The sequence below is a fragment of the Montipora foliosa genome, chromosome 2 (genome assembly GCF_036669935.1).
Source record: "Montipora foliosa isolate CH-2021 chromosome 2, ASM3666993v2, whole genome shotgun sequence".
Lineage (NCBI taxonomy): Eukaryota > Metazoa > Cnidaria > Anthozoa > Scleractinia > Acroporidae > Montipora > Montipora foliosa.
Genome location: NC_090870.1, coordinates 60,778,634 through 60,788,633, shown reverse-complemented (window position 1 = coordinate 60,788,633; position 10,000 = coordinate 60,778,634). Strand labels below are relative to the sequence as shown.

The following is a 10,000-nucleotide window of genomic DNA, read 5'->3' as shown; positions in this document are numbered from 1 at the left end:
CTGGTATGTTCAGCAATTGTGTAAGAAATTGTGTCAGTTTGAGCCTACTGGTGTGTCTTGGAGTGAAATTCACTTTTCTGGGGGTTGCCCATGAAACAGCGAGGAGCTTTCAAACCCTCGCTTTCCTGGTCAAGTGCATGATAATCTGGGGAAGATTGGAATTAGCAGAGAAAAACCTCGTGGGACACGGAATTAGCTCACGCTAATAAATTCACCCTACCTTTATTAATTAAAGCCTGGTTGTACCTAAACATAGTTAATTAGCATGGCCACGTGTAAAAGGTACTTCCACTCCAACAAAAAATAAATTTAAACCACAGGAAATAATGCTGACAGTGAAATTTGTTTGAATTTTTTTCAAATAAAACGTTTTTCTCCGAAGTAAACGGATTTGAAAATCGCTTGTTTTCGCAAATTATAAGGGCGCCGCCATCTTGAGTAAAAGTGACGAGTTGCGGTCTCCCTATTGTTATTATCACAAAGCTCTTTATGTCACAAAAATACGGCAACCGCAGCACTTAACAGTAGGGAGCTTACGAAACGACGACGCCGACGGCAACGACGACGGTACAAAACAATAGGTTTAGTGAGCAAAAACAATGGCCCTGCACGTGCGTTTTACATTTTGGTACATTTCTTTGCCGCCATCTCCCAAATGACGACGTGAAATGACCAAATTCAAGGTTCTGTGGAGGACGTTAGCACATGACGATGAATTTTCAGTTCTCTCTCTACGCTTCCAACCCACTCATACCAGTTTAATTCCTCGACGGTTACTACACATTTTTAACGTGAAACGACATGAAATAGTTTCGTAGTGATATGAATAACGCGAACTCGTATTTTTAAATGAAGTCGTCGTAGCCGTCGTCGTCCTCGTTTCGTAAGCTCCCTATTGACTCAAGATGACGGCGCCTGTACTGAACACAGGATTTTTTCCCTTAACCTGCGACAGAGCCTATAACTAATGGAGTACGTCTTCCACTGTGGGTTTTTAGCATCAACGCAGTTGAAAAAGGTATTTTTGGGACATCATTTCGCGCCCTACCAAGAAAAACACATGGCAGAAACATTCATCCAAACAAGTTGCTTTGTTTTTTCATAGTTAATAGAGGAGAATGGTTATGAACCCGACAAATTTCTAGCTCTTCACATTACACTCTAATCAGTTAAGTCTGTTGTTTTTGTTCTCTTTTTTGGCCTTGACCGTGCACAAAACACAATAGTTGTTTACTCCGTACTGAGAAACCAACAAATAGAAATGTGTTGGCTACGTAATTCATGCATAGTGTATGCCTGCAAAACAAAAGATTGTGCACGGCCTTCGACTTTCCAACCTAAATCACGGGATCTTTGTTCACTGCTTTGATGTTTGCCGAGCTTCAAAACCAGTCCCCCCTATTAACTATGGTTTTGTTCACGACGATAAATAACCTGCATCACGTGCAGTGCGGTTGTTTTTCCTCGTTAAATCCTTTTTCTGTGACGTCAACAACCAAAGGAAAAAAAAAAAAATGAAACAAGAAAGAATAAAAATCATCACGTCTTCCCCTGTGCTGGTGCTCGTGACCATAACATATGGATAGTCTTGTGATGATCGATTATGAGCCCCTCAGCCAAACCTTTCCAACTCGGTTGGGGCGGAAAAAAATGAACGCTGTTTCCGGACATACCTCTACTTAGTTTTGTTCTTGTAATGGTCTTTTTAGCCTCTGACTTGATTTGGTTCACTTATGTTTTCAGGTGATAACAGTTGGAAGGACTTAGCCGAGTATTTGGGAATAAACCATGTTCAAATTCGGTACATAGATGCGCGATTCAGGGATCCGGCTGAAGAGGCGCTACGACGTTGGGAGGTTAAATCTGGCAGCACTGTTGGCAGGCTGTACGATAGTCTTGTCACACTGGGAAATCCATATGTGGCAGATTGTCTGTGAATTCATTCGGTAAAAGCGAGGATATCATGCTTTTGGTTGAAATAGGTTTTTCCACGAGTTGCAGGCTCGCCGGAAGTACGTTACGTTGTCATGCTTGCATCGTCAGATATTTCTCTTGATTTGATCGAGATACTCCCAATTGGGGGTCTTCCCTTCCGCTCTCGTTATTTTATTGTCTCTATTTTAAGAAATCTGAATGCCTGGGAAAGCTAATAATATGCGAAATTCTTCAACTGTTTAGCACGCTTTCCAATACCAAAGAGGAGCTTCGAAGAAATTTTTCCACGTTGAAGTTCTCTCAATTGCCTTTCAACCAATCTTCTCGGAGCTACTCGTTCGTTCGAGAACCCTTGCTATGCGAGCTTTCAGAGTAGAACAGCTCGAAAATAATTTCAAACTGCTGGCCATGGTACTAAGTCTTACAAGAACTTTGCACTTTCGTCGTATGGCGGTTCAGACAAGAGACGCAAACGCAAATGCAGATGTAAATGTATGAAAGGAAACGCATGTGTGAACTATCAGAATGCAGTCTCAAGAAATTGACAAATTTCAGTACAGTTTATGGCACTTGAGTTTTTATTAAGGACGGTGCCTACTATTGTTATTACGCATACGTTCTGCTATCGGTGATGCTTACAAATACAGTGATATTTTTGCGCGGTTTAAAACTATCCGGAGAAGGTAGATCTCATTAAGTACTCTTGGTATCCAAAAAGAAAATTGGGGGTTACCATGCATTTTTGAGAGAGATTTTATCTTCGATTTGAACGCCATACATTGCTTTGTATTTTAAAGCTTTTTACAAATATTATTCACGAATTATCTTTGACAAATGCGTGGTTACTTTCAATTTGCTTTTTGGGTTTCAATAACACTTGTTAAGATCTACGTTTCCTGCATAATCATAAACCGGGGCAAAAATACCTTTGAATTAGTAGTCACGGTCCTTTATGTGAGAGATCGACACTTCTGGGTTATGGACTTCTGCCTTTGCGTATAATAGAAATAATGGGGAGCTTAAGCAACGACGGCGACGGCAACGAGAACGTCAACTCAAAATAGAAAGTCGCGTTGTTGTAATCACTTCGTGACCATTTCAACATTTTTAATATGACAAGGGTGTGGTAGTTCCTCAAAACTGACACTGGTCGGAACGGCGCTTAATTTAGCGGAGAAAATGAAAATTTTATCCTCAAGTGCTGACGTTTTTCATAGGGCCTCAAATTTGGCTATTTTACGTTGTTGTTTTGCAGCCGACGGCAAAGAAATGGACAAAAGTGAAAAACGCACGTACAGAACGTGCAAAGCTATTGTTTTGTTCAACTAAATATGCAAATTTCTGACGTTCTCTTTGCCCTCGCCGTTATCGTTGCTTGAGCTCCCTAATAGGGGTCTCAAGACTGACTCCACAAAGGATAAGTGCTTTCTGAGAAACTAGACCCTCGGTGAGGGTACACTGGGCTGCCTGTGGTACGTGCACCGTTCCAGACAATTTTTTTTCAAGTTGGGGGTCATTAAGACCATTTAAGGGGTCACCCAGAAGTCATACCAGCAGAGGCCCTTTGGCTCACAGGTCCTCACACGTTCGTACGACGAAACAGATCCTTTTCTGAGGTTAAAAACCTGGCTACCGGCCTATTAATTAATCATTTGTCAGAAAGAAGAAATTCCTGTCCTCTTTAGAAAAAACAAGACGCTTTTTTAAAGCGTTTACTCGGAATACCAAGTGGCGCAGAAGTAGGGATTTTGATCGAGGTAGTTTTTGTCACTACTGCGCATGGCGCGTAGTCACTATTGCCATCGTGTTAGTTTTTCCGAAAATGAGTATGTAACAATAGAATACACTTCGGGGCCAATCCGCATACGAAGAGTACCAAAGTTCGGACTCCGCAAACAGTACGATGAATTGCCGATAGTTCGCGAGGACGAACGAAAATTTCGAGTGCCCCGTGTTCGCAGATGATGATGAAGACGGTTCTGAGGTGAGGCTTTAATTCTTACAACAGTTACTTTAACGTAGCTTTCGTATTTTGTTCTAACCGACCAACTGAGCCCGTTTACGCGTTTAATGAAGCCGCCGTTTTCGAGATAAACAAAGCTTTGCGGTAACACGTAATTGTCAAACTATAGATGGTTTCACAGTGAGAAATTAGCAAGGTCTTCTGAATTGTCATCTATAGGAGGTTGAAGATACCCGAAAAATAAATCTTTTTCCAAGTTTCCAGTTCCATGACGTCTTTCGTTTCGAAAATACAGTATTTCGAATTTCCTAATTGTCACCTTACGTAGTTAGAGCGATTTTCAATTGAGTGTCGTAAAACCAAAACCAATTAAATTAAAAACCAATTACTCAGCCAATCACAAGGAGAAGTAAAACCAAAACCAATTGTAAACAACTACCCAATGAAATACAACATTGTATCACTCTAGAGCGGTTTTCGAATGAGTGTCGTAAAACCAAAACCAAAGTAATTACTTTGGCCAATCAAAAAGGACGGAGACCATCCAGTAAACCAATCAAAACTCGAAGTAATTACACGTAGCCGTCACAAAGCGCGGGAAAATGTGCACGCGCGAGCCACAATTGGTTTTGGTTTCACTTCTGATTGGTTGAAAAAGTGGCGCGAGAACTTTGAACCAATCACTGAGTGAAGTAATCATAAACCAAAGTAATTAACTAATTACTTTCGACACTCAATTGAAAACCGCTCTATGGCGTCATGAAAAAACTAACCAATCAACAGGGATCAAATATCCACCACTGAATTCGCGAACTTTCAATCGCCGCCATTTCTTTATGACTGTGAATCGTCGGCCGGGCTTTTGAGATTTTGAGAGCTGTATTTAGATGAAAATGGCATTGGAATAAATGCTTTGGAACGGAAAGATGTTGTGGTGGGTATCATTATTTACGGGAGCGGTATTTGGGAACGTAGATACATGTTTTTCCCCACTTCGTGCCGTAAACGCAAGACTTCGCGTTGGCCTCCTTCAGGAATATTGCTGGCCAGCTTCATTGTTCGGTAGCTTACCAGCTCGTCTTCGTCTTCTTTTGGAAGAACTACTTGGGCGGTGTGATGTAAGTTAGGCTAATATTTCGTACTTCGTTTAATATTTTGCCTTATGCTTTGAAAAGTCTCCATTGAAATTCTCTGCTTTACGGGTCACAACTCAGGGGGATGAGTTTGTATTCTTTGATGAAATTGCTTTTGTAAAACCAAATTATTCTCAGAGCCATTCGCGGTTGCCGATAGTCTAACAGACAACCGGAGAAAGTACCCATAGTCTGGTTCTTTTTTAAAGGAAAAAATATACATGTATTCAAACGCTGTGTAGCTTTCTGCTGACGGCTAGTGGCGAACGGCGTCCTTTTGGCGGGAAAATCGTGTGACCGCTCCGTAGCTAGGGCGAAACAATTTTTTTTCTGTTTGGGTCACGATTTTGTCTTTGTTGTCTAGTATGCCTGGCCCACATTTTTGTAATTTTTGTAAAAACCATGGGGTCTCAACAAGGGTTACACACGCTCATAGAGCGAGTTGCCCTTGGAAGGACTGTGTCTGCCTGAATTGTACCAGAACGCGGCACAGAAATTCCTATCACCGCAATTTGAGGAATATAGAGACATCCACAGTCACCAGCACCACAACAACACCGGTCGCTGCGGTCGCCGGAACTCTCGGAACTGTTTCCGCTGCTAATGTTCTCGCAGTAGCAAATTCTGGACAAAAAGCGAGTGCCACTTCGGTTGCGGCTGCCAGAGCCGGTAAGTAAACTGTTACTCTACTAGATATTTCATTAGAATTATCGTAAAGATTGACGAACGGAAATGAATTTTTTTTCCTTTTACTATGTTAATGATAATAGATGAAAGAAAAAGGGATAACCGTTCACCTGTGGACGGCTAGCAAAATGGTTTCTACCTCTTTCTCGATACAGTACGGTGATGCAAACATCTTCATTTTCGGTAGGTTTGCAACAAAGCTTACCTCAGCCGTGCGACCCTCCTTGGTCTGTTTCTTTAAGATCAAAAATTATGTATTTGAAGGTTGTCAACTTGTGTAGCTGCGGCTACCAGAGATGGTCAGTAAACTTGAATTATCGGTAAAATGGGTGAAGGGAAATGCACTTTTCCTTTTACTACGTTAAGTTGATAAATGAAAAAGGGATGTAGACCTGTGGAGAGCAAGCAAAGTGTTTTTACCTTTTTAGCAGTAATGCAAATATCTTCTTCATGAAAAAAGGTTAAAGCTTAATTATTATTTTTTTGCCATTGAGATATGGATTGTACTAAATTCGTTGGTGAGCCTTTTCCTCAATATTTTTTACACTGCGTTCAGTTTTGTTCGTTTTTACCCTACATGTAGCTAAAGCAAAGCGTTTGAAGGATGAAAACAAAAATGAGCAAATGAACAGATTTGTCAACAATTTCATGGCAAATCTCTCAGAAGAGGAGAAAAAGCTGCCATTCCTAACCAACCATGCAAGGGCTTTGAGGGCCTATTCAGAAGGCAGTATGCAGAGGGTAAGTAAATAAAAGGAAAAAAAGTAAATATAAATGTATTGGTTGCTACCTTCTATAATGCATATTTACCCCATGAATAAGTGCTGTCTTGTTTTTCCATGTCTAATAAGTGTTCAAAAGTGGTGTTTTTTCTATTTTTGGATGATCAAATCCATAGCATGGTGCTGAAGAACGAAACGTAGTATTAATACAATTAAAAACCATCTGATTGTGGCCCTTTTAGATGGATAATACCCGCAATTTAAATAATTGATATTTCTTGTTGTTTACTATAAATGACATTTTTATGCACCTATCCTTGTTCCCCCAATCCCCATAACTTTTGTGAAGGTCCATCCCGAAACCAACTTTAATTTCCATTTCGCCTGGATTGTATAACAACCTTCACAGTAGGTAGTAATAGAATTGTGATTTACTAGTGCTCTTGATGTGAGTAAAATGTCATTATCCTCCTGGAGGATGTCAAAATTGTTTTGGAGGAAAACATTGTTAAAGTGTGTTCTGAAAATCAACGGATGCGTTAATTTATATAAACCTTTATTTTAAATCGTGCAGACAGAGAACCATGGGCAGGTAACAGAAAGACAGCCGTCAGCAGTCATGGCCCTCACGCAACTGGAGGCAGCCTTTCCTCACATTCCCTTTACAACTTTGGAGCAGTTGTTCAGGGAATGTGGGGAAAATGTAAACACTGTGCTTGACCATCTGACGACCAATGAAGCAAGCGGCCAGGCTCAATTACAACAACCCATGTGTACTATGACAGTGGATGATTGTGAAAACCTCCGCCGACTTTCAGCTTTATTTCCACAGTTTTCCAACATGCTGGATGATTGTTTTTCCTCGTTTTCCTTTGATTTTGGTAAAACTGTTGATTTTTTGGTTAGTCTAACTTCATCCTCAACTGGCTCGTCATCATCACCACTATCTTTATCATCACCATCATCACTTGTGTTAAGTTTTTCTGGTGCAGAAGACTCCCTTCCCTCCTCTTCTGCACTTCCAGACCCCCTGTCAAGCTTCTTAAGTTTTCCTGAAGGGCACACAAGTGGCAGAAGGCCATTCAGGTGCCCTCACTGTGGGTACACTTGTGAGGCACAGGATTTCCATTTTTGCCCACATTGTGGGCACCCTCTGGATGGTAGGCCCCGCCTTTGAGCTGTGCAACATTTCTTCTCAACGTGAAAGGAGTTTTTCGTCACTTTTCCACCTTTCCTTTGGCAATACATTTGTGAAAAAATACACCCTCTTCTCTTCACGTTTTGGACATAAGCAGATTCGAACTGCTAGTCCATTGACTGCTTATTAAAGCTCAGCAATTATTTGCATCATTAAAACAATGAGCAAGCGTAGTTATATGAGAGTATGGGTACTTACTTCATGAATTATAGCACAGTCAAGAGTGTGGCTTACTGCTGTTTAGTTTTATTGTGGTAGGTTGTATGAAAAATATGAAATCCTGAACCAGACCCAGACAAGTTAATTAACATTGGAGATGTTTTGAGTGTGTCACTGATTATAATTGTCCTGGCAAGACTTTTCATTTCCGTATGTTAATTCATTCATTCATTTTTATTGTCGCTTTTTGTTGGTCTGGTTCAAAACTTTTCTTTGAGAATTTACATTTGAAAATTTGAGCTAGAATTTAAGCTTGAGTCTATATGTGCATCAGCATAAAAGAATTTTCTTTTTTCAATTTTGTTTCTGGGGACTTTAACACCAAACATGTATACATACGGATGTCTCATGGTTACAGTGCCATAAGATCATTCTGAACAATGACAATCTAAATAGCTTTCAAAATGTTAAACAGCTCAGTTACATTCAGTAGTTCTTTCGGGGTAGTCCACACTGACTGTTGACTGGGTGGGCAGTGTTTTGTTCATCACCCTTTTAAAGTGAAATTTCTAGCCCTTGACCCTGAAAGAAAAATGTACTCAGGGGTATGGGCCCTGGGAGAGCATCAATTTCTTTTCCTTTACACTAAAAAGGATTAATTTGTGAACTTTTTATTGTTCATGATTGTTGATTTCAAGAAAACTTAACTATTGCTGAGTTCTTGGAAACTTCAAATATAGTGCTGGGGAGCTCAATTGGGTTTTGGAGGGCTGTAGCATTTGAAGCAATCATACTTCATACTGTGTCTGTCAGGCTCCATGGATAACGCTATCCACTGGATAAATCACTATCCATTGGATAGTGGAATTGGTTTCGCTATAACTTACCCACTGGATAGTTATTTATCCGGTGGATAGCACTATCCATCATTTGAACAACTGGGGCCAGGTGACTACCGGTATATACTGGTGAGTGTTTTGTCATGGAAGGATAACTGACATTTCCAAACTAAAGTTGTAAGGATGGAACAGAAGGTAGTGAAGATCATTTTAAAAAAAGATTGTAGGCTTGTGTGGGTAAGCCGATGTGCTGTGTAAGCTACTTGTGAAATTTTATATTTTTTCCTATTTTTTCACGTTTTTCCTATTTTGTTGTGGTCAAATTTCCAATTTTTCTATTTTCTTGAGCTGATGTGCTGCTTGACACCCTGAAAAAAGCTATTATATCATGATGTGCCATGCTAGATTGTTACCCTCTTGAAAGAGAACATGAATTAGGATGAAGCTGCCCGAGAAAACATCGCATTACCCTGTTAACTTTCTGCTTTTCATCCATTTTTCTCATGTGTGTCCGTGAAATACAAGTAGGATTTTGAAAACAACACAAAATTTTGGTAAGGTCTACTGCATTTGTGAAAATACAACCAAAATTACCTGATATTAAAAATCATGGAAATTAATTTTATCACATAAGCCACAGTCTGCACACCTCCATTGTCAGACGCTGTGGAAGTATTAGCACAAAAGGACAAGTGGGGCAGTACACTTAAGCTTATATAAAACCTGAAGCCCTGAATGGTCATTTTATAAATAAATGGCTGCAATCGTACAACAAAGCAAAGAAAAAGAAGATAATAAATGAGTGCTAATACAGTGGCTACAGATTTATATTTGGAACACACTTACCTTTACTAGCTGGCTTTCATTGGCATTGGTTGTCACAACCTTTGTCTCTTTTAATGGGTGAGTTATTAAACCTGATCTTGCAAAGCTTTCTGTCAATATGGATGGCACACAGTGGCAATGTGCTTGACAATCTTTTGTACCAGTCTTTTTCAACCAAAGACTCCCTCACCTCCCCAAAGTGGGAATGTAACGCTTTACAACAAGGAGACACATCTTATCTACCACCCCCATGCAAACGTGCTTACATGCTCCTATTATTCCCCTATCTCCATCGGGTGATTGCAAAGAAACAGTCGACAACTTTTTTGGAGGACATTTAAATTTAATGTTTTGGTATTATGTAATGAAATGTTGCAAACATTATTTAACATTGCAAGTAGAGAGACTCTCAAGTTGCATCTTGGTAAACTAAAATCCACAAGTTCTCAAGTCTGAAGCATTCCAGCAAAAAATTGCATTAAATATTTTCAGTTCTCATTCTTCAAACTCATTACATGTTGGTGGTTCTTTGAGAGCAA

The 10,000-nt window shown here is 40.0% G+C and overlaps 3 protein-coding genes across 4 annotated transcripts in view; 2 read left to right on the top strand and 1 right to left on the bottom strand.

The window, feature by feature from the left end:
• The window catches only part of LOC137984411 (doublesex- and mab-3-related transcription factor A2-like), a 350,662-nt gene extending 346,506 nt beyond the window's left edge, over positions 1-4,156 (top strand). Inside the window, exons 6-7 of the mRNA XM_068831591.1 lie at positions 1-3; positions 1,744-4,156. The exon at positions 1-3 is cut by the window's left edge and continues 75 nt beyond it. Coding sequence (XP_068687692.1) covers positions 1-3; positions 1,744-1,937 — 197 coding nt within the window. The 3' untranslated portion in view covers positions 1,938-4,156. The remainder of the gene's footprint in view (positions 4-1,743) is intronic.
• Positions 4,157-5,396: 1,240 nt separating this feature from the next.
• Positions 5,397-8,714, top strand: LOC137991914 (uncharacterized). Its single transcript, XM_068836938.1, has 4 exons — positions 5,397-5,700; positions 6,302-6,459; positions 7,015-7,600; positions 8,611-8,714. Exons 1-4 carry the CDS (start codon positions 5,397-5,399, stop codon positions 8,712-8,714), a joined length of 1,152 nt encoding a protein of 383 aa, XP_068693039.1.
• Positions 8,715-9,783: 1,069 nt separating this feature from the next.
• LOC137991038 (uncharacterized) overlaps positions 9,784-10,000 on the bottom strand; it is a 3,450-nt gene continuing 3,233 nt past the window's right edge. For both annotated transcript variants that reach the window (XR_011121603.1, XM_068836163.1), the window contains exon 2: positions 9,784-10,000. This exon is cut by the window's right edge. The gene's annotated coding sequence lies outside the window, so the exon portion shown is untranslated.

Bases quoted from the DNA above. Each gene is read 5' to 3' on its own strand.
- LOC137991914 (XM_068836938.1), top strand. From the start codon at position 5,397: ATGCCTGGCCCACATTTTTGTAATTTTTGTAAAAACCATGGGGTCTCA. The intron at 6,460-7,014 runs GTAAGTAAATAA...TAAATCGTGCAG, and splicing joins CAGAAGGCAGTATGCAGAGG to ACAGAGAACCATGGGCAGGT. The intron at 7,601-8,610 runs GTAGGCCCCGCC...TGTGTCTGTCAG, and splicing joins TTGTGGGCACCCTCTGGATG to GCTCCATGGATAACGCTATC.